The 27,779-nt window shown below is 42.3% G+C and overlaps 2 protein-coding genes across 2 annotated transcripts; one reads left to right on the top strand and one right to left on the bottom strand.

Moving 5' to 3' along the window:
* The first annotated feature begins 599 nt into the window (after window positions 1-599).
* On the top strand, window positions 600-11,883 carry LOC311145180 (Krueppel-like factor 9). The gene is made up of 2 exons (XM_084181390.1): window positions 600-1,351; window positions 10,607-11,883. Exons 1-2 carry the CDS (start codon window positions 904-906, stop codon window positions 10,882-10,884), a joined length of 726 nt encoding a protein of 241 aa, XP_084037516.1. The 5' UTR covers window positions 600-903; the 3' UTR covers window positions 10,885-11,883.
* An 86-nt stretch (window positions 11,884-11,969) lies between these two features.
* Window positions 11,970-27,779, bottom strand: LOC311145181 (protein FAM219A). Its single transcript, XM_084181391.1, has 6 exons — window positions 27,506-27,779; window positions 26,362-26,464; window positions 21,654-21,756; window positions 21,350-21,430; window positions 21,099-21,153; window positions 11,970-13,756 (listed from the first exon to the last, which is right to left on the bottom strand). Exons 1-6 carry the CDS (start codon window positions 27,572-27,574, stop codon window positions 13,598-13,600), a joined length of 570 nt encoding a protein of 189 aa, XP_084037517.1. The 5' UTR covers window positions 27,575-27,779; the 3' UTR covers window positions 11,970-13,597.

A 27,779-nucleotide genomic window follows, 5' to 3' on the forward strand; every position in this document is an offset into this window, starting at 1 on the left:
ATCTGGCCTTGGCGCCCGGGTAGGCATGTTTTGCACTGGGTAGAAGTTGATTGCACTTTTGAAACCAGGCTGCCTCCGGGGCGTGAGCCAGGTACCCCATTCAAAGCCTATGGCGTCTGCCGATGTCGGCTCAAAAGAAAAGTGACGTAATTAACCACGTGGAGTAATGACTAGGATTCTGTTCTTCCCCATAAAAACGTACTTATGGAAAAGAGATGTTGCATGTTTCTGGACGATGCACCAGGCAGCCTTGTTGACAACATGACCGAGGGGCACAGATTACTGTTCAATTTGAGAGGGCGCTCCTCCCTCACCCCCTTTCCCCGTTCGTCACGGGCCATAGCCGCGCGGATCAGCATAATTGAATCCGCCCAATATGGCAGGACAGCAACAGCTCCCTTGTCATTTTGTTCATCCAGTGATTTGACCACCATCCCGTCAATCAATCAATGAACGGGCCATTCCAAGTAGTGTAGCCTACACAAAAATCCGTCACCTATACTCGTAGCCAATTGCAGCCCTGTTTTATTATGACACCCTGGGATTCCGCGAATTTGTTTTTTGGAGTTGGGAACTGCTCCATGCAGTACGTCTAAAATAGGACAAATTGACGCAGTGGTGAGGAGAGAAAGCGGACAGCAGACCCTACACTATTCCAGGACCGTATTTATTCCATACAGGCTACAGAGGAATAAAACAAACCGCAAGACTTTTAAAGTTTAGTTTTATATAGTTAGTAGGCTAGAGACCAAAAGGGTGCTTAGTATAACTAAAAACCCACATGGTTCCTGAAATCACTGCGATGTGAAGATAGCTCAGCTTCCTGACAAATCACAAGGAGAGTCGATTTATTAAAGCCGAATATAGCAGCATCCGTTTAGAGAACAGATTTTTTCATCGGCAATGTCGGAGTTTGATCTCGCTGCGCAGTGTTTAGATTCCATCTCTAACCGGCCACCGGTGGACCGTTGTCCCGATGCCAAACCGACAGAAGACATGTCGAAAGAGAACCAAGAAAACCGGACTTTGCTAATGGTGGCGATGATTTTGCTCGACCTGAAAAAAATTAACCAGAACACAATCAGTGGGACATGTGGTGGGGGTAGTAAATGTCTGGGCCAAAGTGATGCCAACAGCCAGATTAACGGACACCGGTGTGGTCACAGGGTGAGCAGGGACAGTCGGGGTACTGCAAGGGCGCAACAGAACTCGGCAGAAAAGCAGTCACAGATCAGGAAGGCTGTGAATATGCACGTGTCCCCAGAGAAGATACATTGTTGCCCATTCAGCAGCTGTGGGAAGATGTATGGCAAGTCATCCCACCTCAAAGCCCACCTGAGAGTGCACACTGGTAAGTTTTGTAAAGGTTATGCTACTTATCTATGACTATAAAGAAAATACGTTTTAGGCGTACAATCGAAATTCTTTGTCAAACACTGGAGTTAAATTCTTAGATTCTTAGCCTGGCTACTGTGTCATTCTGTAGGCGCACACTGGTGCAGGGATGATTGAGGACATAACTTTGACCAGTCAGTTTTTCAGAATGGCCTATTGCAAGTCATAAGGACCTACCAGTATGTGTGCATTTCTGTGTTTCAAAGCGGGGTGTGACCATGTGCAGAGAGGTGTGCGCAGGTGGTGGTGGGGTTCTCTTTGACTTGCACATTTAAACTTCTTCTTCTAGGCTAATAGTTAGAAAAGTTGCTAATTAGCAAAAATGCTAAAGTTGTCTGTGATGAGATTCGAACTAGCAACCTAAGGATTCGCGTTATACGCCCATCCATCCAGACCAACCACCCTACTTTCATTTTTGCCTAATTTAACCATCTGTCTTATGTAACCATACCAAACGTAACATATCATACTAATTTGAGTGTCCCTGATTTACATTTACTATGTTATGTCAAGTCTATGAGACCAGGCTGTGTAAACTGCAGATTTCAAACCAGTTGGTAAGGACCTGTTACCTATGTTCAGTGTGTAGCCTGCATATATTCATGTAATAAACCCACTGAAGCCCACATGTTGTCTGTAGATAACGCTGCAATTCCCCTTTCTCTTACGTCACATATTTCATGCCACTCATGTTTTGTTGTAGGCCCAAACAGGAGACATGTATGGAAGCCCGTTCCCGCCACCCGAAACATTTCATCTGACCACGAGTTATGAGATAGTAAGTCATAATAATGACATACTAAGTCATATTTATGAGATAGTAAGTCATAATAATGAGATACTAAGTCATAATTATGAGATAGTAAGTCATATTGAGATACTAAGTCATTATTATTAGATAGTAAGTGATAATTGTGAGATATGTAAGTCATAATTATGAGATAGTAAGTCATTATTAAACTATAAAAATAGAATGTCTCAAAATACCATTATTGTGTAATGAACCCATTACTCCTCCCGAGTGGCGCAGTGGTCTAAGGCACAGCATTGCTAGTGCTAGCTGTGCCACTAGAGATCCTGGTTTGAATCCAGGATCTCAATTGGTCTAGGGTAGCCGAGGGAATGGCCGGCAGGGATGCTCAGTTGGTAGAGCATGGCATTTGCAACGCCAGGGTTGTGGGTTGGATTCCAGTATATAAAAAAAATATATATATATGTATGCACTCACTAACTGTAAGTCGCTCTGGATAAGAGCGTCTGCTAAATGACTAAAATGTAAATGAAAAGTAGTGCAGCTGAGCTGTAAGTGTTTTATTGCACAGAATGTGTTTTAAAACAGAAATTAAGTACTCTGAAACACCCAAAGTGGTTCTTCAACCTTAATATTGGTGTTTTTAAGAGAGTGTTGTGATTTTTGGGGGGGAGGGTTTCAGTGCATGTAAAAGGCATCATCAAAACACAAAAACGGTGTTTCTCATACAATCAATGGTTTAAAAATGCAAATGGTTTATAGCCTAGATATTGATTGATGATAAGGGCCTATGAATAAAGTTTTTTGTGGAATTCCACCTTTATTTTTTCAATGCTTTATTTAGACAGATTCGAAACAGGAGGGACAGTAAGATGAACAAATGTAATAAGATGGCGCTGGGATGCATAGCTGCCGTTTTATGGGCCCCTGAACAATTCTGCAATTTTGTGTGTTTTTTTTGCGCTGATTTGAACTTTTTTTGTACATACAGTGCCTTCGGAAAGTATTCAGACCCCTTGACTTTTTCAACATTTTGTTACGTTACAGCCTTATTCTAAAATGTATTAAATTGTTTTTTTCCCCTCATCAATCTACACACAATACCCCATAATGACAAAGCAAAAACAGTTTTTTTGAATTTTTTGCTAATTTATAAAAATAAAAAAAACGGAAATATACATTTACATAAGTATTCAGACCCTTTACGCAGTACTTTGTTGAAGCACCTTTGGCAGCGATTACATCATCGAGGCTTCTTGGGTATGACGCTACAAGCTTGGCACACCTGTATTTGGGGAGTTTCTCCCATTCTTCTCTGCAGATCCTCTCAAGCTCTGTCAGGTTGGATGGTGAGCATTGCTGCAATTTTCAGGTCTCTCCAGAGATGTTAGATCGGGTTCATGTCTGGGATCTGGCTGGGCCACTCAAGGACATTCAGAGACTTGTCCCGAAGCCACTCCTGCCTTGTCTTGGCTGTGTGCTTAGGGTCGTTGTCCTGTTGGAAGGTGAACCTTCGCCCCAGTCTGAGGTCCTGAGCGCTCTGGAGCAGGTTTTCATCAAGGATCTCTCTGTACTTTGCTCCGTTCATCTTTGCCTCGATCCTGAGTAGTCTCCCAGTCCCTGCCGCTGAAAAACATCCCCACAGCATAATGCTGCCACCACCATGCTTCACCATAGGGATGTTGCCAGGTTTCCTCCAGACGTGACGCTTGGCATTCAGGCCAAAGAGTTCCATCTTGGTTTCATCAGACCACATAATCTTGTTTCTCATGGTCTGAGAGTCTTTAGGTGTCTTTTGGCAAACTCCAAGCGGGCTGTCATGTGCCTTTTACTGAGGAGTGGCTTCCGTCTGGCTGCAGAGATGGTTGTCCTTCTATAAGGTTCTCCCATCTCCACAGAGGAACTCTAGAGCTCTGTCAGAGTGACCATCAGGTTCTTTGTCACCTCCCTGACCAAGGCCCTACTCCACCGATTGCTCAGTTTGGCCGGGCGGCCAGCTCTATGAAGAGTCTTGGTGGTTCCAAACTTCTTCCATTTAAGAATGATGGAGGCCACTGTGTTCTTATGAACCTTCAATGCAGCAGATAGTGAGATAGTATGACTTACTATCTCACTTTAGCATTTTTGCTAATTAGCAACTTTTCAACTACTTACTACTTTTTAGCTACTTTGAAACTACTTAGCATGTTAGCTAACCCTTCCCCTAACATTAACCCTTTTTAGCTAACCCTTCCCCTAATCCTAACCTTAACCCTTACCCTAAACTTAACCCTTTAACCAGCTCCTAAACTTAACCCTAACCTTAACTCTGACATGCACTGTCAACTGTGGGACCTTATATAGACAGGTGTGTGCCTTTCCAAATCATGTCCAGTCAATTGAATTTACCACAGGTGGACTCCAATCAAGTTGTAGAAACATCTCAAGGATGATCAATGGAAACAGGATGCACCTGAGCTGAATTTCGAGTCTTATAGCAAAGGGTCTGAATACTTATGTAAATAAGGTATTTCGCTTTGTCATTATGGGGTATTGTGTGTAGATTGCTGAGGAAAATGTTTTATTTAATCCATTTTAGAAAAAGGCTTTAACGTCACAAAATGTGGAAAAAGTCAAGGGGTCTGAATACTTTCTGAAGGCGCTGTAATGTCTCGAGGTTCTGCTTGCCTGAGTTAGAATACAGAACCTCACGATAAGCTGTAGACCATACTATTTACCAAGAGAGTTTTAATACAGTATATATTTTTTGTAGATGTCTATTTACCACCACAAACCGATGCTGGCACTAAGACTGCACTAAACGAGCTGTATAGGGCCATAAGCAAACAAGAAAATGCTCATCCAGAGGCAGCGCTTTAGTGGCCAGTGATTTTAATGAAGGAAAACTGAAATCCGCATGTCACCTATGTAACTAGAGGAGAAAAAAAACTCTAAATCACCTTTACTCCATATACAGAGACACATACAAAGCTCTCCCTCGCCCTCCATTTGGCAAATCTGACCATAACTTATCCTCCTGATTCCTGCTTACAAGCAAAAAATCAAACAGGAAGTACCTGTGATACGCTCAATACGGAAGTGGTCCGATGAAGTGGATTTTAAACTACAGGACTGTTTTACTAGCACAGACTGGAATATGTTCCGGGATTCATCCGATGGCATTGAGGAGTTTACTACATCAGTTGTCGGCTTCATTAATAAGTGCATTGACGTCCCCACAGTGACAGTACATACATATTCCAAACAGAAGCCATGGATTACAGGCAACATCCGCACTGAGCTAAAGGCTAGAGCTGCCGCTTTCAATGAGCGGGACATTAATCTGGACGCTTATAAAAAATCCTGCTACGCCCTCAGACGAACCATCAAACAGGCAGAGCGTCAATACAGGACTAAGATCGAATCCTACTACACCAGCTTTGGCGCTCATCGGATGTGGCAGGGTTTGCAAACTATCCCAGATTAATATGGGAAACCCAGCAGCAAGCTGCCCAGTGACGCGAGCCTACCAGACGAGCTAAATGCCTTCTATGCTCGCTCCAAGGCAAGCAACACTGAAATATGCGTGAGAGCACCAGCTGTTCCGGGTGACTGTGTGATCATACTCTCTGTAGCTGATGTGAGTAAGACTAGTCCTTGTGCCCAAGAACGCCAAGGTAACCTGTCTAAATGACTACCACCCCATAGCACTCACACCTGTAGCCTTGAAATGCTTTGAAAGGCTGGTCATGGCTCACATCAACACCATCATCCCAGAAACCCTGGACCCAATTCACATATCACCCAAACAGATCCACAGATAACGCCATCTCTATTGCACTCCATACTGCCCTTTCTCACCTGGACAAAAGGAACACCTACGCGAGAATGCTATTCATTGACTACAGCTCAGCATTCAACACCATAGTGCCCTCCAAGCTCATCACTAAGATTCTGGTCTTCCTGACGGGCCGCCCCCAGGTGGTGAGGGTAGGCAACAACACATCCACCATGCTGACCCTCAACATGGGGGCTCCTCAGGGGTGCGTGTTTAGTCCCCTCCTGTACTCCCTGTTCACCCATGACTGTGTGGCCGTGCAAGACTCCTACACCATCATCAAGTTTGCCAATGACACAGCGGTGGTGGGCCTGATCACCAGCGATGATGAGACAGCCTATAGGGAGGAGGTCAGAGACCCGGCAGTGTGGTGCCAGGATAACAACATCTCCCTCAACGTAGGCAAGACAAATTAGCTTATCGTGGACTACAGGAAACGGAAGGCCGAACACGCCCCCATTCACATAAACAGGGCTGTAGTGGAGCGGGTCGAGAGCGTCAAGTTCCTCGGTGTCCATAAGGACCTATCATGGTCCAAATACATCAACACAGTCGTGAAGAGGGCACGACAATGCCTCTTCCCCCTCAGGAGGCGGTAAATATTTGGCATGGGCCCTCAGCTCCTCAAAGTTATACAGCTGCACCATTTGAGAGCATCTGGCTGCATCACCGCTTGGTAGGGCAACTGCTCGGCATCCGACCGCAAGGCGCTAAAGAGGATAGTGCGTACGGCCCAGTACATCACTGGGGTCGAACTCCCTGCCATCCAGGACCTCAATACCAGGCGGTGTCAGAGGAATACCCTATAAATTGTCAAAGACTCCAGCCACCCAAGTCATAGACTGTTCTCTCTGCTACCGCACGGCAAATGGTACCGGAGCGCCAAGTCTTGAACCAAAAGGCTCCTGAACAGCTTCTACCCCCAAGCCATAAGACTGCTTAATATTTAACCAAATAGCTACCCGGACTATCTGCATTGACCCTTTTTGCACTAACTCTTTTTGATTCTATACACACACGCCGGACTCACACACCCACACACTCACACATACTTACACTGACACTCCAACACATACACACACACTCACTCACACATAACATGTACACAGAGGCACACATTCGCCACACACACACTTACACACTCATCACAAACGCTGCTGCTACTGTCTATTATCTATCCTGTTGCCTAGTCACTTTACCCCTACCTATATGTACATACAGTTGAAGTCGGAAGTTTACATACACTTAGGTTGGAGTCATTAAAATTTGTTTTTCAACCACTCCACAAATTTCTTGTTAACAAACTATAGTTTTGGCAAGTTGGTTAGGACATCTACTTTGTGCATGACACAAGTAATTTTTCCAACAATTGTTTACAGACAGATTATTTCACTTATAATTCACTGTATCACAATTCCAGTGGGTAAGCAATTTCCAAACGCCTGAAGGTACTACGTTCATCTGTACAAACAATAGTACGCAAGTATAAACACCATGGGACCACGCAGCCGTCATACCACTCAGGAAGGACATGCGTTCTGTCTCCTAGAGATAAATGTACTTTGGTGCGAAAAATCAATCCCAGAACAACAGCAAAGGACCTTCTGAAGATGCTGGAGGAAACAGGTACAAAATTATCTATATCCACAGTAAAATGAGTCCTATATCGACATAACCTGAAAGGCCGCTCAGCAAGGAAGAAGCAACTGCTCCAAAACCGCCATAAAAAAAGACAGACTACGGGTTGCAACTGCACATGGGGACAAAGATCGTACTTTTTGGAGAAATGTCCTCTGGTCTGATGAAACAAAAATAGAACTGTTTGGCCATAATGACCATCGTTATGTTTGGAGGAAAAGGGGGAATGCTTGCAAGCAGAAGAACACCATCCCAACCGTGAAGCACGGGGGTAGCAGCATCATGCTGTGGGGGTGCTTTGCTGCAGGTGGGACTGGTGCACTTCACAAAATAGATGGCATCATGAGGAAGGAAAATTATGTGGATATATTGAAGCAACATCTCAAGACATCAGTCAGGAAGTTAAAGCTTGGTCGCAAATGGGTCTTCCAAATGGACAATGACCCCAAGCATACTTCCAAAGTTGTGGCAAAATGGCTTAAGGACAACAAAGTCAAGGTATTGGAGTGGCCATCACAAAGCCCTGACCTCAATCCTATAGAAATGTTTTGGCCAGAACTGAAAAAGAGTGTGTGAGCAAGGAGGCCTACAAACCTGACTCAGTTACACCAGCTCTGTCAGGAGGAATGGGCCAAAATTCACCCAACTTATTGTGGGAAGCTTGTGGAAGGCTACCCAAAACATTTGACCCAAGTTAAACAATTTAAAGGCAATGCAACCAAATACTAATTGAGTGTATGTTAACTTCTGACACACTGGGAATGTGATGAAAGAAATAAAAGCTGAAATAAATCATTCTCTCTACTATTATTCTGACATTTCACATTCTTAAAATAAAGTGGTGATCCTAATTGACCTAAGACAGGGAATTCTTACTAGGATTAAATGTCAGGAATTGTGAAAAACTGAGTTAAAATGTATTTGGCTAAGGTGTATGTAAATTTCCGACTTCAACTGTACCTACCTCAATTTCCTCGTACCCCTGCTCATCGACTCTGGTACTGGCACCTCATGTATATAGCCAAGCTATCATTGCTCACTGTGTATTTATTCCTTGTGTTCTTTTTTCCCCTTCCAATTATTATTATTATATATTTTTATTTAATTTAATTTTTTTCTGCATTGTTGGGAAGTTAGTCTAAACCCGTTGTTTTCGGAAGCATGTGAGAATTACAATTGCATTTGATTTGATGTTACATTTCGTTGGAATTTTACCCACTCAACCACACAGCCACACTGTAAGAAATTATTCTGGGGTGAATATATATATATATTTTTTTTAATTACATACAAATTTATGCAAGTCGTGCAGACCCTGTGGTCTAGCGATTGTGCACCCAGCTTAGACACGTCACCCCTCTCCCAACCAAAGACCGGTGTTAAATTCCCTGCTCAAACCCTTCACTCTGTTTTTCCCACCTATCTGTAACCCCTTCTTTCGTTTCATAGCTGTCTCAGTAAAGTGTCAAAATACCCCCAAAATATATTTACAAAAAATGATGCAAGTCGTTGCAATGATTTGTTAATTTCATTTTACCAAAATAATCTAAGAATAAATCCAATGAAATATGTTGCTCAAAATGTAAGTATCTTTCATGAGGATAACCAAAGAGAGAGCAAATTGAGTGATTGTAGTAATTGGAAGTCTTTGGTTTTAATCACCTTGCATTTCATATCTTGCCACGTGACTCTGATTTTAGAGGATTGTGGGAAATTCAACATTTTAAGACTTTGTGATTCTTTCACATAATGTTATATACATGATTAAAGCTCCCGAGTGGCGCATTGGTCTAAGGCACTGCATTGCAGTGCTAGCTGTGCCACTAGAGATCCTGGTTCGAATCCAGGCTCTGTTGTAGCTGGCTGCAACCGGGAGACCCATGGGGCGGCGCACAATTGGCCCTGCATCGTCCATGGTAGGGGAGGGAATGGCTGGCAGGGATGTAGCTCAGTTGGTAGAGCATGGTGTTTGCAACTCCAGGGTTGTGGGTTCAATTCCTATGGGGGGCCAATATGAAATCAAAAATACAAAATAAATAATAATAATGTATGCAATCACTAACTGTAAGTCGCTCTGGATAAGAGCCTCTCTGCTAAATGACTAAAATGTAAAGAAAGAAAAGTCAATTTCTATATTAGTATTAAGCTTGTTGTGCCATGAGGTGTAATGGATCATGATGAACGGATATCAAAACCATCAGGCAAATTGCATCCATATGTGAGAGTCCTTGTGTCTATGTATTTACCAATAAAGTGCCGGGGAGTTTGTTATTGTTTGAATTGCAGATTGCCCCTTTAAAAGGGGTCAACCTGCAGGACTATTCAATGTCCATGATCCACGCTTACTATCTCATAATTATGACTTACTATCTCAGAATTATGACTTTCTATCGAATAATAACGACTTACTATCTCATAATTATGACTTACTATCTCACAATTATGACTTACTATATCTTAATAATGATTTACTATCTCATAATTATGAACAGGCTTCCATAGACATGTGGTCATGGAGGAAAACACTTGAATAAATTAGGCCTATTTGTGATACAAATGCTAAATGATCAGTCGGTAACACTACAGCCTGCTGGTATAATTTATTATGAGCATTTAGGACCCCCTGAAGATCATTTAATAATAATCGTATAATGTTCCTGACAAAATAGCTACCGTTTAGAGTGAGTAGAAATGTTGATACATAGAGAACATATTAGGCTATTGTTACTGTATTTAGCATTGTTATAAGAATACAATATTATAAAAGCTCTTATGTGCTTATAGCAAGTTATTAAGTATTACACCTCCAGTTACTGATCTGTAATGCCAATGAATAAGTGGTCTCAAAACCCACATTTCCACTCAATTGCACACCTTTGGAATGCAATGTTGGCTAATTTGATTTGTTAAGATTTTTTAAAACCTTTCTCATACTGTCATTGAGAACTCCTGAGAATGACTCCAATTATTCCCTCTTTCTTCTCTTGGTGGCTATGGTTCTCCAGGCGAGAGGCCATTCCAGTGTACCTGGCCAGACTGCACTAAGAGGTTTTCGCGTTCAGACGAGTTGACGCGCCACTACCGCACACATACAGGGGAGAAGCGCTTCACCTGCCCACTATGTGACAAGTGTTTCATGAGGAGTGATCACCTGACCAAACACGCACGCCGCCACACAGGCTTCCACCCCAGCATGCTTCAGGGCCCCATGGTCAGAAGACGCCGCTCCTCTGCCTTCCTCTCCTCCCCCGACTCTGGAGACCAGAGCCCAACTGGTGTGTGAAACACACACAACAATATACACTACAAGGAGGTGGAAGTACTCTTAGAAAAAAAGGTCCTATCTAGAACCTAAAAGGGGTTATTCAGCTGTCCCCATAGGACAACCCTTTGAATAACTATTTTTGGTTCAAGGTAGAACCCTTTTCGGTTCCATTTAGAACCCTTCCCACAGAGGGTTATACAAAAAGGGTTCTCCTATGGGTACAGCTGAAGAACCCTTTTGGAACCCTTTTTTCTGAGAGTGTAGGCTAGTTACTTTACTTTCTGTTAAAATGTTTTGCTACTGTGTGCCCAGTGCCCTACTGAACATGACCCTGTTTGTTTTCTGTTTAGTAATAGCTTTGTACTGGTCTGTAGTGACCCCTGATGGTGTGAGCAATATCATCACTGAATTGTTTGTTTATTTGGATAATGTTTTTACACTGCCAGACAATGAGAGGCCTTGTGTAGAAAAGTGCTTCATAATTTGATAGTATAAATCACCTTGGTAGTCATGTGTCTGCTAGTAGTTGATAATGAATTGCCTTAATTATGGTTATGTTATACATTTACATTTACATAATTTAGCAGACGCTCTTATCCAGATGTTACCACGGCTACCACGATGCAGTGCAGTTAAATGGGTATTCAAGTCACAGATGGGATACTCATCAAACTGAGATTGGTGTCAAATTGCCAACTGTTCAAATATCTAAATAGAATGTAAAGTTCTGTTGAATCTTAGATTACTACTACATTTGCAGTACTGCGAAATTAACTATTTGTTTTATTCCTCAAATTTTTTTGTTATTTGTATAGGGGTTAGTGTAATAATTTGTGTCTTTCAGCTTGAATTTCTGCTCAACATGATTTAAGTTTTGAAGTTGTTTTAATTGTCTGAAAGTCTGAAGCTGTCATTTTCAACATGAACCTGTGGATAACTTATAATACTATTGCTCACCATAAATACCTGTGTAATTAATTGTTAGAGACCTTTAACATTAAAACAATTACCTTTGTACATCTGTATGATCTATGTGATGTAATTACCATACCCTTACACTACCCATATGGTCAAGAGAGTGCATGCCAAGCCCCACAGCTGTACTTAGTACTTGCCATCACCCTGCAAGTTTTTGTCATATTAACAATAACTGGCTGCAGCAAAGCAATTTGGAAAATGAACTTTTTTATGTCCAGGACTGTAGACATTAGAGACACCCTACGCAGGTTCAGATGGCTTTGTGTTTATTGATATCATACACTACACAGAACAATAACATTGTTAAATACTGGAATGGAAGTGTCTACATGAGAACATAATCGTAAAAAAAATCTCTAAATGTAAAAAGATGCATACCTTCATATATTGCAAATCCCTTTCAAATACATTAAAAGTCATGAGACTGGCAATACATTTACACATTTTGTTTTAATGTTCTTCACTTCAGGCATACTCTAAATCACAAATCAACTCTGAGGGGTGTTTGAGTGAGGGTGACAGTGAGGGATTAGTGCTCAAAGTTAATGATACGTATGATCACTAGATCACGTTCCAACCAATCAGGAGAGTGAAATAAATTGCTTCCCACTCATTTAGTTGACGCTGTATGCGTGTGCTCCTTTGACATTATTTAGAATGATTGTGCCAATCAAGACTTGTTAGCAGGATGTAATAGGGGAGTGGTTAGTTAGACACACTGTGGGAGGGGCATGGTAGGATGTCATAACAGGCTGTATCCAAAAAGCATTTAAAGTCAGCTTATACTTTTATTACACAACCACTTGTTCCCTTTGGCCTCTATGGGGGTGAATTGTATAATCTAGCTGGGAAAGCATTGTGTTCTAGAATGAGTCCAATGATAGGTGAGCAAAGTATGAATTCTATATCTTCCTCTTGAATAAGGATCATCGCAGATTAGGGAAATATGTACGCATATCACCTTAGAACCCAAACCAATTAAAATGCGCAAGAATATGACATTCAAAAGTGATAAATCAATGAAGAATGGACAAAATAGCAGTGTGCAGTAGTAAGATGTGGGAACAAACAGCCAATTCAGATAAATCTCCCAATCCATTTACAGTAGGTGCTCATCATGCATGTCATCCCTTTGCAATACATTCATCCCTAAAAACCAAAACCATAAATACCTCAAACCAATAAAAAAGATAAGAAAGAGGGCAAGAAGGTAGACTGAATGAGTGTATTGACCAGGCCGGTGCTACACAACCCTGCTTTCAGTACCAAATTACAGATACCAGATATACATAACCAGATATGCATCTTCAAAAAACACCCCAGCACATACAATCATACAGATCTTTCAAATAAAAAGTCCATGACCAAAAAAAGATACTGAATAAAACGCAATAAATATGAGCTTAAAGTCAGGTAAGCAGAGCAGCTTTGATCAGCAGCTGTTACAATAATATGTCTTATTCTGAGGGACACAAAAATGATTTTGTAATCAACTGACCTTGATTTGTTTTCATTTTCACTTGTTTAACACAATATTGGCCTGGAGGAGGCATCAGAGAGGCCTCAAACACAAACAGAAGTGCATGTCCTACCATAGGAGGAAGTAATCACTGTTAGTCTTATTTGAAAATGTTTGTGTATTTTTGTTCTAATTTTCCTCGTCTTAATTATTGTTGTTATATAATTATAATATTCTCTCAATGCTCTCTGTCGCTGCTCTAGTGACAGAGTAAACTCATGGCACATGTGTGAGCTACTGGATTTGACAGGCGGTGGAGGAGGTGGCTTGGCAGCACATGCAGGTGGGGTTGACAGATTTGGGCGGGATCAAATCTAGGTCCTCGTCGTCAGGGATCTCGTCCAGCCGGTAACCATCCTTCAACAGCTGGATATTCAGGTCCTGGTTGATTTGCTGCGAGGGTGGAGATATGGACATGTTACTAGGGCTGTAGGGGATTGTCAGCAATGTTACTAAGGGCTGTAGGGGATTGTCAGCCATGTTACTAAGGGCTGTAGGGGATGGTCAGCCATGTTACTAGGGGGTGTAGGGGATGGTCAGTCATGTTACTAAGGGCTGTAGGGGATTGTCAGCCATGTTACTAAGGGCTGTAGGGGATTGTCAGCCATGTTACTAAGGGCTGTAGGGGATGGTCAGCCATGTTACTAGGGGGTGTAGGGGATGGTCAGTCATGTTACTAAGCAGCAGTGTTGGGGTTAACACGTTTACAAAAGTAATGCGTTACGTAATCAGATTACTTTTATGAGCAAGGGAGTAAAGTAATGAGTTACTTTTTTCAAATTGGGTAATATTATTACAGTTACTTTGTCAAACAACGCGTGCGTTACTTTCAGAATCATATCTCTACCAGGCGCGTGTTTCCATGATCCGATCTCGACTTGTTGCAAAATAATATAAATAGTAATATAACGCGTTCCTTTCCACACAAAGTAATATTGTAAAGTAACAAGTAATATGTAATGTATTACCTTTTCAAGTAACTAATCCAAACACTGCTTAGGGTTGTAGCGGATGGTCAGTCATGTTGCTAAGGGGTGTAGCAGATGGTCAGTCATGTTACTAGGGAGTGTAGGGGATGGTCAGTCACATTACTAGGGGGTTTAGTTGACTGTCAATAACATTACTGCGGCTGCAGAAATGTTACCATAGACTTAAAAAGGCTGCTAAGTAGAGTCTTTAAGGAGTACCCATCATTTAACTAAGGCTAGTAATATTGTTACAGGGAAATCCATAAACACTATGTTTCTGGAGTCTACCTACTTCAGTGATCATATCAGGCTTTTGGAAATAGTCTTCGTACAATAGCTAAATGGTTTCATGATAAAGACATAAGGCTAAAATATGTAATGTAAGTGGCTTGGAGAATGAGTCAGTTGTGGTGACAGTTTGATATTTGGGTAATGAATATTAGGTAGCCTGAATTTTTATCCAACAGTAATCCGCATTTACTGTAATTAGGTTTGTGAAGGGAGAGAACCTTGAGATTGTGAGTGTGGTGGGGAGTGAGTGGCAATGGCTTGGCATGACTGTAAAGCCCATTACAGATACAAAAGTCGAGACGAGATGGTTTTATGCAGTTTTAGAACAAAGTTTGCTGATCTAAACAGTCTAGTTTTAGAACGTCTCATGTCGGCTAAAGATTTGAAAAGAGATAGGTCCCGTTTAGAAAATCAGAGAACAGTACGCAGAAGTTCTGTGTTTTAGTCAAACAGTTAGCTAGCTAGCCAAGCAGACAGCTACCTAGCTACAGTCAGATCCAAAATTATTGGCAGCCTTGATAAAGATTAGCAAAAAAGATTGCATAAATTAAATTATACAAATACTGAGCTATATTATATGCTCAAACATTTTTGAAAATGATATTATTTTATACTAATATACTAACAATTGCTCAGAGAAATACATTTTGTTGAACAAATCTAAAAAAGACAGGGGTTAAAATGATTGGCACCCCTATTTTTATACTCCAGCACTCTCCTCTTTATTTATTTTCTAAAATGTTTTATGAGATTGGAGAACACATTGGAAGGGATCTTAGACCATTCGTCCATACATAATCTTTCAAGATCCTTGATATCCTTCATCTGTGCTTATGGACTGCCGTTTTCAATTTAGACCACTGGTTTTCAATGGGGTTTATGTCCGGAGACTGAGATGGCCATTGCAAAAATTTAGATTTTTTGGTCAATTAACCATTTCTTTGTGGATTTTGATGTGTGCTTGGGGTTATTGTCTTGCTGGAAGATCCACTGGTGGGCAAGTTTCAGCCTCCTGGCAGAGGCAACCAGATTTTTGCCTAAAATGTCCAGATACTTGGTAAAGTTCATGATGCTGTTGACCTTAACAAGGGCCCCAGCACCAGTGGAAGCAAAATATCCCCATAACATCAAAGATCTCCACCATATTTTACAGTATGATGTTCTTTTCTGCATATGCATCTGTTTTTCGACGCCAAACCCACCACTGGTATGCATGGCCAAATAACTCTATTTTCATGTCATCTGACCATAGCACCAGTTCCAATTCAAGTGCCAATGCCATTTAGCAAACTCAAGATGGTGCTATGGTCATATGACTTGAAAATAGAGCTATTTGTCAAGACTGATAACCCTAAACACACATCAAAATCCACAAAGAAATTGTTAATTGATCACAAAATCAACATTTTGCAATGGCCATCTCAGTCTCCGGACTTGTAACCCCATTGGAAACCTGTGGTTTAATTGAAGAGGGTAGTCCATAAGTGCAGACGAAGGATATCAAGGATCTGGAAAGAGTCTGTATTGAGGAATAGTTTAAGATTCCTCCCGAAGTGTTCTCCAATCTCATAAAACATTTTAGAAAAAGGCTCAGTGCCATTATCCTCACAAGGGGAGGGTGCTGGAGTATTGAAAACATGGGTGCCAATCATTTTTAACCCTATCTTTTAGAGATGTTTTGTATTACTTGTTAAACAAAATCTCTTTTTCTGAGCAGTTGCTAAGCTACAGGACTGTTTTGCTAGCACAGACTGGAATATGTTCCGGGATTCTTCCGATAGCATTGAGGAGTACACCACATCAGTCACTGGCTTCATCAATAAGTGCATCGATGACGTTGTCCCCACAGTGACCGTACGTACATACCCCAACCAGAAGCCATGGATTACAGGCAACATCCGCACTGAGCTAAAGGGTAGAGCTGCCGCTTTCAAGGAGCGGGACTCTAACCCGGACGCTTAAAAGAAATCCCACTATGCCCTCTGACGACCCATCAAACAGGCAAAGAGTCAATACAGGACTAAGATTGAATCGTACTACACCGGCTCTGACGCTCGTCGGATGTGGCAGGGCTTGAAAACTATTACAGACTACAAAGGGAAGCACAGCCGCGAGCTGCCCAGTGACACAAGCCTACCAGATGAGCTAAATCACTTCTATGCTCGCTTCGAGGCAAGCAACACTGAAGCATGCATGAGAGCATCAGCTGTTCCGGATGACTATGTGATCACGCTCTCCGTAGCCGATGTGAGTAAGACTTTTAAGCAGGTCAACATTCACAAGGCCGCAGGGCCAGACGGATTACCAGGACGTGTATTCCGAGCATGCGCTAACCAACTGGCAAGTGTCTTCACTGACATTTTCAACATGTCCCTGACTGAGTCTGTAATACCAACATGTTTCACGCAGACCACCATAGTCCCTGTGCCCAAGGACACTAAGATAACCTGCCTAAATGACTACCGACACGTAGAAATCACGTCTGTAGCCATGAAGTGATTTGAAAGGCTGGTCATGGCTCACATCAACACCATTATCCCAAAACCCTAGACCCACTCCAATTTGCATACCGCCCCAACAGATCCACAGATGATGCAATCTATATTGCACTCCACACTGCCCTTTCCCACCTGGACAAGAGGAACACTAATAGGAATGCTATTCATTGACTACAGCTCAGCATTCAACACCATAGTGCCCTCAAAGCTCATCACTAAGCTAAGGACCCTGGGACTAAACACCTCCCTCTACAACTGGATCCTGGACTTCCTGACGGGCCGCCCCCAGGTGGTAAGGGTAGGTAACAACACATCTGCCACGCTGATCCTCAACACGGGGCCCCTCAGGGGTGCGTGCTCAGTCCCCTCCTGTACTCCCTGTTCAGCCATGACTGTATGGCCAGGCACGACTCCAACACCATCATTAAGTTTGCAGACGACACAACAGTGGTAGGCCTGATCACCGACAATGATGAGACAGCCCATAGGGAGGAGGTCAGAGACCTGGCCGTGTGGTGCCAGTATAACAACCTCTCCTTCAACGTGATCAAGACAAAGGAGATGATTGTGGACTACAGGAAAAAAAAGAGGACTGAGCACGCCCCCATGCTCATCGACAGGACTGTAGTGGAACAGGTTGAGAGCTTCAAGTTCCTTGATGTCCACATCACCAACAAACTATCAACACACCAAGACAGTCGTGAAGAGGGCACGACAAAGCCTATTCCCCCTCAGGAGACTGAAAAGATTTGGCATGGGTCCTCAGATCCTCAAAAGGTTCTACAGCTGCACCATCGAGAGCATCCTGACTGGTTGCATCACCGCCTGGTATGGCAACTGCTCGGCCTCCGACCGCAAAGGCACTACAGAGGGTAGTGCGTACGGCCCAGTACATCACTGGGGCCAAGCTTCCTGCCAATCAGGACCTCTATACCAGGCGGTAGCTTCCTGCCATCCAGGACCTCTATACCAGGCGGTGTCAGAGGAAGGCCCTAAAAATTGCCAAAGACTCCAGCCACCCTAGTCATGGACCGTTCTCTCTGCTACCGCACGACAAGCGGTACCGGAGCACCAAGTCTAGGTCCAAAAGGCTTCTCAACAGCTTCTACCCCCAAGCCATAAGACTCCTGAACAGCTAATCATGACTACCCAGACTATTTGCACTGCCCCCCCCCCCCACCCTACCCCATCCCCCTCTTTTACGCTGCTGCTACTCTGTTTATTATTTATGCGTAGTCACTTTAACTCTACCCACATCTACATATTACCTCAATTACCTCGACTAGCCGGTGCCCCCGCACATTTACTCTGTACCGGTTCCCCCATGTACAGTGGGGAAAAAAAGTATTTAGTCAGCCACCAATTGTGCAAGTTCTCCCACTTAAAAAGATGAGAGAGGCCTGTAATTTTCATCATAGGTACACGTCAACTATGACAGACAAAATGAGAAAAAAAATTCCAGAAAATCACATTGTAGGATTTTTAATGAATTTATTGGCAAATGATGGTGGAAAATAAGTATTTGGTCAATAACAAAAGTTTCTCAATACTTTGTTATATACCCTTTGTTGGCAATGACACAGGTCAAACGTTTTCTGTAAGTCTTCACAAGGTTTTCACACACTGTTGCTTGTATTTTGTGGTCCTCTGTAGCTCAGCTGGTAGAGCACGGCGCTTGTAACGCCAAGGTAGTGGGTTCGATCCCCGGGACCACCCATACACAAAAAAAATTTATGCATGCATGACTGTAAGTCGCTTTGGATAAAAGCGTCTGCTAAATGGCATATTATTATTATATTATTATTATTATTATTATTATTATTATTATTATTATTATTATTTATATTATTATTATTATTATTATTATTATTATTATATTATTATTATTATTATTATTATTATTATTTATTATTATTATTATTATTATATTATTATTATTATTATTATTATTATTATTATTATTATTATTATTATTATTATTATTATTATTATTTATTATTATTATTATTATTATTATTATTATTTATTATTATTATTATTATTATTTTGGCCCATTCCTCCATGCAGATCTCCTCTAGAGCAGTGATGTTTTGGGGCTGTCGCTGGGCAACACAGACTTTCAACTCCCTCCAAAGATTTTCTATGGGGTTGAGATCTGGAGACTGGCTAGGCCACTCCAGGACCTTGAAATGCTTCTTACGAAGCCACTCCTTCGTTGCCCGGGCGGTGTGTTTGGGATCATTGTCATGCTGAAAGACCCAGCCACGTTTCATCTTCAATGCCCTTGCTGATGGAAGGAGGTTTTCACTCAAAATCTCACGATACATGGCCCCATTCATTATTTCCTTTACACGGATCAGTCGTCCTGGTCCCTTTGCAGAAAAACAGCCCAAAAGCATGATGTTTCCACCCCCATGCTTCACAGTAGGTATGGTGTTCTTTGGATGCAACTCAGCATTCTTTGTCCTCCAAACATGACGAGTTGAGTTTTTACCAAAAAGTTATATTTTGGTTTCATCTGACCATATGACATTCTCCCAATCCTCTTCTGGATCATCCAAATGCACTTCAGACGGGCCTGGACATGTACTGGCTTAAGCAGGGGGACACGTCTCGCACTGCAGGATTTGAGTCCCTGGCGGCATAGTGTGTTACTGATGGTAGGCTTTGTTACTTTGGTCCCAGCTCTCTGCAGGTCATTCACTAGGTCCCCCCGTGTGGTTCTGGGATTTTTGCTCACCGTTCTTGTGATCATTTTGACCCCACGGGGTGAGATCTTGCGTGGAGCCCCAGATTGAGGGAGATTATCAGTGGTCTTGTATGTCTTCCATTTCCTAATAATTGCTCCCACAGTTGATTTCTTCAAACCAACCTGCTTACCTATTGCAGATTCAGTCTTCCCAGCCTGGTGCAAGTCTACAATTTTGTTTCTGGTGTCCTTTGACAGCTCTTTGGTCTTGGCCATTGTGGAGTTTGGAGTGTGACTGTTTGAGGTTGTGGACAGGTGTCTTTTATACTGATAACAAGTTCAAACAGGTGCCATTAATACAGGTAACGAGTGGAGGACAGAGGAGCCTCTTAAAGAAGAAGTTACAGGTCTGTGAGAGCCAGAAATCTTGCTTGTTTGTAGGTGACCAAATACTTATTTTCCACCATAATTTGCAAATAAATTCATTAAAAATCCTACAATGGGATTTTCTGGATTTTTTTTTCTCAATTTGTCTGTCATAATTGACGTGTACCTATGATGAAAATTACAGGCCTCTCTCATCTTTTTAAGTGGGAGAACTTGCACAATTGGTGGCTGACTAAATACTTTTTTCCCCACTGTATATAGCCTCCCTACTGTTATTTTATTTTCCTGCTGCTCTTTAGTTATTTGCTTTTATTTTTTTACTTAACTTTTTTTATTTTACTTTTTTATTTTAAAAAAACCCTGCATTGCTGGTTAAGGGCTTGTAAGCATTTCACTGTAATGTTGTATACGGCGCATGTGGCAAATAAAATATGATTTGATTTGATTTGTATTAGTATAAATGAATACAATTGTAGTATTTCCATACAATTTTGCTCAGTATTTGTATAATTCTTTGCTCATCTTTATCAAGGGTGCCAATAATATTGGATCTGACTGTATTTTGCTGCAGTTAGCTATCTAGCCTAGCAGAATGTGTGCCCTATTTCTGGTGCATGTATTTCATGATACTCGTTTGCTACAACACCTTGCCACAACTAGTGGCAACTTTGTTTCAAAGTTGTATTATGTCATTGTAAAGAGGTATCATCACCATGGAAACCGTCTCAACAGTTTGTCTCAAAATGTTTTATTTGAATGCAGCTGTCCTTAGTCAGATGTTCTACACAAAATTGGTTAGATTTGTCTCGCCTAGTCTCTCCTTATGTCGGCTGTTGTATCTTTACCGGGCTTAAGTAGTGTTACCCAGAGTGCATAGGTACCTGGGCCCTCACACATCTCACCTCGGCTGAGGAGTATCCCGATGAGGAGTATCTGGACATGTCGAAGTCATCGTCACTGCAACATAAATGGAAGCGTATGGTCATTTGCATAGATTCATGTCATCACTGTTGATCTTATATTTATGTTAACCTCACACACTGCCCATAACCTAAATACTGTATCTACAGTATGTTGGCAGGTCTGAGAGTAAAGGGTGATGGTGGACATTTCCCATTGTCTGTGTATGACTGTCATTGATGTTGTCACATACCTGTCTGTATCTAGTGCAACCAGGGGCTTCTCATCAGGGCTCTGGTCTAAGGAGGAGTAGCCCTTATTGGGCACCACCAGCCTGTGGAGAGGAGAGAGGGAGTGAGTGAAAGAGAGAGGGAAGAGTTAGAGATGGGCAGGAGAGTGAGGACACAAGGAAGAAGAGGTAGAGCAGACCAGGATGAAAAAAAAGAGAGTGAGTGAAAGAAACAGGAGAGGTTGAAGAGGGATATATGAAGAAAAAAAAGAATGAATGAAGGGCCAAAATGGAGAAGGCCCTAGTCAGGACCGAGGTCAGCTCTCACCGTGTTCTGGCCATCACATTGTTCTTCTTGGGCTGCTGGTTCACTGGACTACCTGCATTGGCATTCTTCATTGATCCCTTCCTGGCCAGCTCGCGCTGTTTCTCTGCACATCACAGAATGTGACATTAGAAGATGGACAAAAATACACTGAGTTTACAGAACATTAGGAACATTTTCTTAATATTGAGTTGCACCCCCTTTCGTGCTCAGAACAGCCTCAATTCGTCGGGGCATGGACTCTACAAGGTGTCGAAAGCATTCTACATGGATTCTAGCTCATGTTGACTCCAATGCTTCCCACAGTTGTGTCAAGTTGGCTGGACCATTCTTGATACACACAGGGAACTGTTGAGTGTGAAAAACCAAGCAGCGTTGCAGTTCTTGACACACTCAAACCGGTGTGCCTGGCACCTACTACCATACCCTGTTCAAAGGCACTTAAATATTTTGTACTTGCCCATTCACCCTCTGAATGGCACACATACACAATCCATGTCTCAATTGTCTCAAGCCTTATAAATCATTCTTTAACCTGTCTCAACCCCTTCATCTTCACTGGTTGAAGTGGATTTAACAAGTGACATCAATAAGGGATCATAGCTTTCACCTGGATTCACCTGGTCAGTCTTTGTCATGGAAAGAGCGGGTGTTCCTAATGTTTTGTACACTCAGTGTATACAGTACAGTCACAGACACAATCCTGGCATGGCAGCTCTCAGCTGAGCAGTTTCCTGACGCCATTCAACTTGTCATCTGGTTTTGAGTCAGTACTGTGTCATCCTAACCTTATAGCTAAAGGACAGGAAAAAGAAGATGCTCTACAGGAATGACGGCGTCCATCCGAAACAACATGGCTCCTGGACCATGTCCACGCATTTCAAGGCTGCGTTGAGACAATGACTTATCAGTGACCCAAGCCCTGCTCAGATAATCCCTACCATTGTGTCGCTGAATTGTCATAGTGATGCTGCAAATGTACATTGTTCCAGGGGCGTTGGCAGTCATAATATAAGTAACCTAATGTATGTCCCTCTAACTCCCCTGAATGCCTCCTACAGCTATTGTATGCAGTAAACATGTGCCTATGAACCTGAGTTATACTGTTAGCACTGAGGCGGTTTGCCCTAGTAGGAAGCCCACTGTGTGCAGCTCACGCTGCACTATCAGCTCCAACATAAATATCACTGTCATGTCTATCTCTGATAAGCCTCCCAGGAAAGCAATCAAAATCAAGAATCCCAGAAAAGTGCTAAAAATAGCCCACATTAACATACACTATATGACCAAATGTATGTGGACACCTGCTTGTCGAACATCTCATTCCAAAATCATGGGCATTAATATGGAGTTGCCCCCCCTTTGTTGCTATAACAGCATCCACTCTTCTGGGAAGGCTTTCCAGTAAATGTTGGAACATTGCTGCGGGGACTTGCTTCCATTCAGCCACAAGAGCATTAGTGAGGTCGGGCACTGATGTTGGGCTATTAGGCCTGGCTCGCGGTCAACGTTCCAATTCATCCCAAAGGTGTTTGATGGGGTTGAGGTCAGGACTCTGTGCAGGCTAGTCAAGTTCTTCCACACCGATTTCGACAAACTATTTCTGTATGGACCTCACTTTGTGCACAGGGGCATTTTCATGCTGAAACAGGAAAGGGCCTTCCCCAAACTGTTGCCACAAGGTTGGAAGCACAGAATCATCTATAATGTCATTGTATGCTGTAGCGTTAAGATTTCCCTTCACTGGAACTAAGGGGCCTAGTCCAAACCATGAAAAACAGCCCCCGACCATTATTCCTCCTCCACCAAACTTTACAGTTGGCACTATGCATTGGGGCAGGTAGCGTTTTCCTGGCATCCACCAAACCCAGATTCGTACGTCGGACTGCCAGATGGTGAAGCGTGATTCTTCACTTCAGAGAACGTGTTTCCACTGCTCCGGAGTCCAATGGCAGCGAGCTTTACACCACTCCAGCCGACACTTGGCATTGCGCATGGTGATCGTAGGCTTGTGTGCGGCTGCTCGGCCATGGAAACCCATTTCATGAAGCTTCCGACGAACAGTTCTTGTGCTGACGTTGCTTCCAGAGGCAGTTTGGAACTCGGTATTGACTGTTGCAACCGAGGACAGACGATTTTTACGCGCTACGTGCTTCAGCACTCTGCGGTCCCGTTCTGTGAGCTTGTGTGGCCTACCACTTCGTGGCTGAGCCGTTGTTGCTCCTAGACGTTTCCACTTCACAATAACAGCACTTACAGTTGACCGGGGTAGCTCTAGCAGGGCAGAAATTTGACGAACTGACTTGTTGGAAAGGTGGCATCCTATGACGGTGCCACGTTGAAAGTCACTGAGCTCTTCAGTAAGGCCATTCTACTACCAATGTTTGTCTATGGAGATTGCATGGCTGTGTGCTCGATTTTATACACCTGTCAGCAACGGGTGTGGCTGAAATAGCCTAATCCATTAATTTTGGCCATGTAGTGTATATCAGGCGGTGTGAAAGGGAGGCCCGACATTTTTTTGAAGACTCCAGCCACCCAAGCTATAGACTGTTCTCTCTGCTTACGCATGGCAAGCGGTACCGGAGCAACAAGTCTGACACCAACAGCCTCCTGAACATCTTCTATCCCCAAGCCATAATACTGCTAAATAGCTACCAAAATGGCTACATGGACTATCTGCATTGACCGTTCTATTTTCTAAAATGTTTTGCAATGACTCTACATACTCACAGGACTCTAAACACTTACTCACACTGACACTCCAACACACACACACTTAATTTGCTCACACACACATAACACGCACACACATTTATACTGACTCTACACACATGCACACACACTCAAACAATCATCATATACGCTGCTGCTAATCTGTTTATCAAATATCCTGATGCCTAGTCACCTTACCCCTATACATATCTACCCTTACCACTCCAGTATCCCTGCACATTGTAAATATGGTATTGGTACTGACCCTGGAACTGACCCTGTATCAGTGGTGTAAAGTACTTAAGTAAAAATACTTTAAAGTACTACTTAAGTAGTTTTTTGGGGTATCTGTACTTTACTTTACTAATTATATTTTTGACTACTTTTACTTCACTTCATTCCTAATGAAGATATTGTACTTTTTACTCCATACATTTTCCCTGACACCCAAAAGTACTCATTACATTTTGAATGCTTAGCATGACAGGAAAACGCTCCAATTCATGCACTTATCAAGAGAACATCCCTGGTCATCCCTACTACCTCTGATCTGGCGGATTCATTAAACACATGCTTTGTTTGTAAATTATGTCTGAATGTTGGAGTGCCCCTGGCTATCCGTACATTTTTAAAACAAGAAAATGATGCTGTCTGGTTTGCTTAATATAAGGAATTTGAAATGATTTATACATTTACTTTTGATACTTAAGTATATTTTAGCAATTACATTTACTTTTGATACTTATGTACATTTAAAACCAAATACTTTTAGACTTTTACTCAAGTAGTATTTTACTGGGTGACTTTCACTTTTACTTGAGTCATTTTCTATTAAGGTATCTTTACTTTTACTCAAGTATGAAAATTGGGTACTTTTCACACCACTGCCCTGTATATAGCTTACTTACTTTCTCGTGTTCTTGTTAGTTTTATTTCTCATGTTTTTTCGTTCTACTTTACTTTTTTTTATAGTACTACTGATTTTGATTACTGCATTGTTGGGAAAGAGCTTGCAAGAAAGGCATTTCACTGTACTTCTGCACGTGACAATATAAACATGAAACTTGAGATAGACAGGCTAGAAATATTTTTTAAATGTCCAATTTGTTGTGATGCTAGCATTCAATTGGCACTCCCTGTTGCACAAAACAAGCTTCCGTTCCCCCTGTCACAAGGGAATTTATGGCTGATTTAAGATGAAATGATCAACCCTGTTATGGTCAACCCTGTTACGTTATTTGGCACTTAATAGGCACTTACTATAGATTTTTTCAAATTTAAACTCTTGAGATGGGAAAATGTGTTTTTTAAATAAAGTTACACTTCTAAAAAGGCACTGAATTGGTGGAACGACCCAGTATCCAAATCTGTGGGTGATGTGTTGCACTTGTGGGCAAAACGTTCCCAATAAAAAATACACAACATATTCTAATAAATGTTTTACAATCTTAATGTTGCATCATGCACAGATGTATGGAGGAAAACATACATCGGGCTAATGGCTGCAGCCGGCTAGTTTGAGGTTTTGATATACCAGAACGTCTGGGGCTTGGGGCGGAAATCTGTGGGACCAGGGCCATCCAAAAAATAGGAGTCCCTCCCTCTTCGCATATGTTATGGGAACATATTTGTTGAAAGGATATCATGAGGAGGGATTGGTCATCAAAGACATGACTTACTCCAAAATTGCTAAATTTACTACCTAACAGATGCTACCTGGAAATGATCCTTTCTACTCTTGAGTCATTCAATGATTTTACAGACTGGACATCACAATGAGATGTGTCAATGTGTTTATATTGATGCTTTTAATTTTAGTAATATGGTTTTGGGAATGATTGAGCCTCGACTCCACTACACCTAGCCTTTGTATTGCACCTTTCTATCGTGTATTCCTCCCCATGTCTTTGTATTGCTCTCCAGTCATGTAACCCCTGTCCAAGGTGCTGAAATAAACACGCAGGCAGTAGGTTTTGCTGATCCTTCTTACACTCACCTATCTTCATCTGCAGAGGAGAGGGCTTGTAGTTAATAGTGACTGGCTCCCCCTCCCTTGTGTCTAAGTCTGCCTCAGAAGAAGCTGAGGATGATGCAGGGTCCTAGAGAGAGAGAGAGAGAGAGAGAGAGAGAGAGAGAGAGAGAGAGAGAGAGAGAGAGAGAGAGAGAGAGAGAGAGAGAGAGAGAGATGACTCCCATACATATGTTCTGGGATGTTTATGACATTGTTTAGGCTAATAAATACAAGCCCATATGCACACACACACACATCAAAGGTTGTCAGGTAGTCACATCTTCATTGCACACAGTCCATTCATCGACTCCCATGATGCACATTTCACTCATAGCTCCCAAAAGCTATGCCAGCGCGGATACAGACAGGCCCTTCAGTAGGTTCAACTATACCCCAGGGCCCTGAGAAACGAACTCTGTACAGCAAACTAAGAAGGCCTACTGACGAGACACAGCACTATACGCCTAACAGTATCTGATGCGAACCAGTGGGTTTGATTCAGAGTTAAATACGACATATGCTGTCGTGGAGGGTACCGCTCCACGCAGTCTCTGCATGATGAATTAATCGAACATCAGCTAGGCCTTAGTTGCTCTGATAGGCTACCCGATTGCTTTGTGATGTTCAGTAATAGCCTACAATTCAATAATAACATCATCTGTCACATACATTCCAATCAACTACTTAGAATTTTTGCAGTGACAGTGTTAAAGCTGGCCTTTGCCTCACAGGCCTATGCTTGTCCCCAGAGCAGATATGGCTCTGAGAGGGTGTAGGCATCACGGATGAACACTACGCAGCTCACCATCTCAATCTCTTAAAAAACAGATAGCCTATTGATCAAGGTCTTCTCTAAATTCGCTTCTCATCGCCATAAAGCCAGGCATATTCTTTTATTGACCTTATGGTTGCCTACCAAGATTAATGCGACATGTGTTCCCTTCATCAGAGAGCAAAAAAAATGCTTCAAAATAACACCAGGCCAATATCTAAATTCAACAATCCATTATAGGCAACATTTATGGCGTCAAACGCGTAGTAGGCTAGCTTAGTCTCATAATATAGGAACAGAATATATTAGCCTATGCATTAATTTATAATCACAAGGAAAAAAAGACATTCCACTTACAAGCGGCTGCATCTCTCCCTGGACAGCGCTCGGCACCTGAAATCTATCTACCGGTATCTCTTCCATCATTTTGGCGACGTGTTCGTTCTAACGTTTATGCCTCGGTAATTATACGGCAGCGCCGTGTGTTGGGCCAATAGTGTGATTAGTTGTGCCTCAGATTTTCGGTTTCTCACATTTCTAGCAATCTCTGCGATTCTCCGGTTATCTGCCTCATCCCAGCAGGCAGTATCTATGCGGTGGTAACCAGTCAGTGACTCAACCACCCACTTCC

The sequence above is a fragment of the Coregonus lavaretus genome (genome assembly GCF_964263955.1).
Source record: "Coregonus lavaretus genome assembly, chromosome: 17".
NCBI classification, from domain to species: Eukaryota; Metazoa; Chordata; class Actinopteri; order Salmoniformes; family Salmonidae; genus Coregonus; species Coregonus lavaretus.

Coding starts and splice junctions, on each gene's coding strand:
- LOC311145180 (XM_084181390.1), top strand. CDS start 904: ATGTCGGAGTTTGATCTCGCTGCGCAGTGTTTAGATTCCATCTCTAAC. Junction 1,352..10,606: donor CCACCTGAGAGTGCACACTG/GTAAGTTTTGTA, acceptor ATGGTTCTCCAG/GCGAGAGGCCATTCCAGTGT.
- LOC311145181 (XM_084181391.1), bottom strand. CDS start 27,574: ATGATGGAAGAGATACCGGTAGATAGATTTCAGGTGCCGAGCGCTGTC. Junction 21,154..21,349: donor GTTGCACTAGATACAGACAG/GTATGTGACAAC, acceptor TTTATGTTGCAG/TGACGATGACTTCGACATGT. Junction 13,757..21,098: donor CGGGATACTCCTCAGCCGAG/GTGAGATGTGTG, acceptor CCACCCTCGCAG/CAAATCAACCAGGACCTGAA.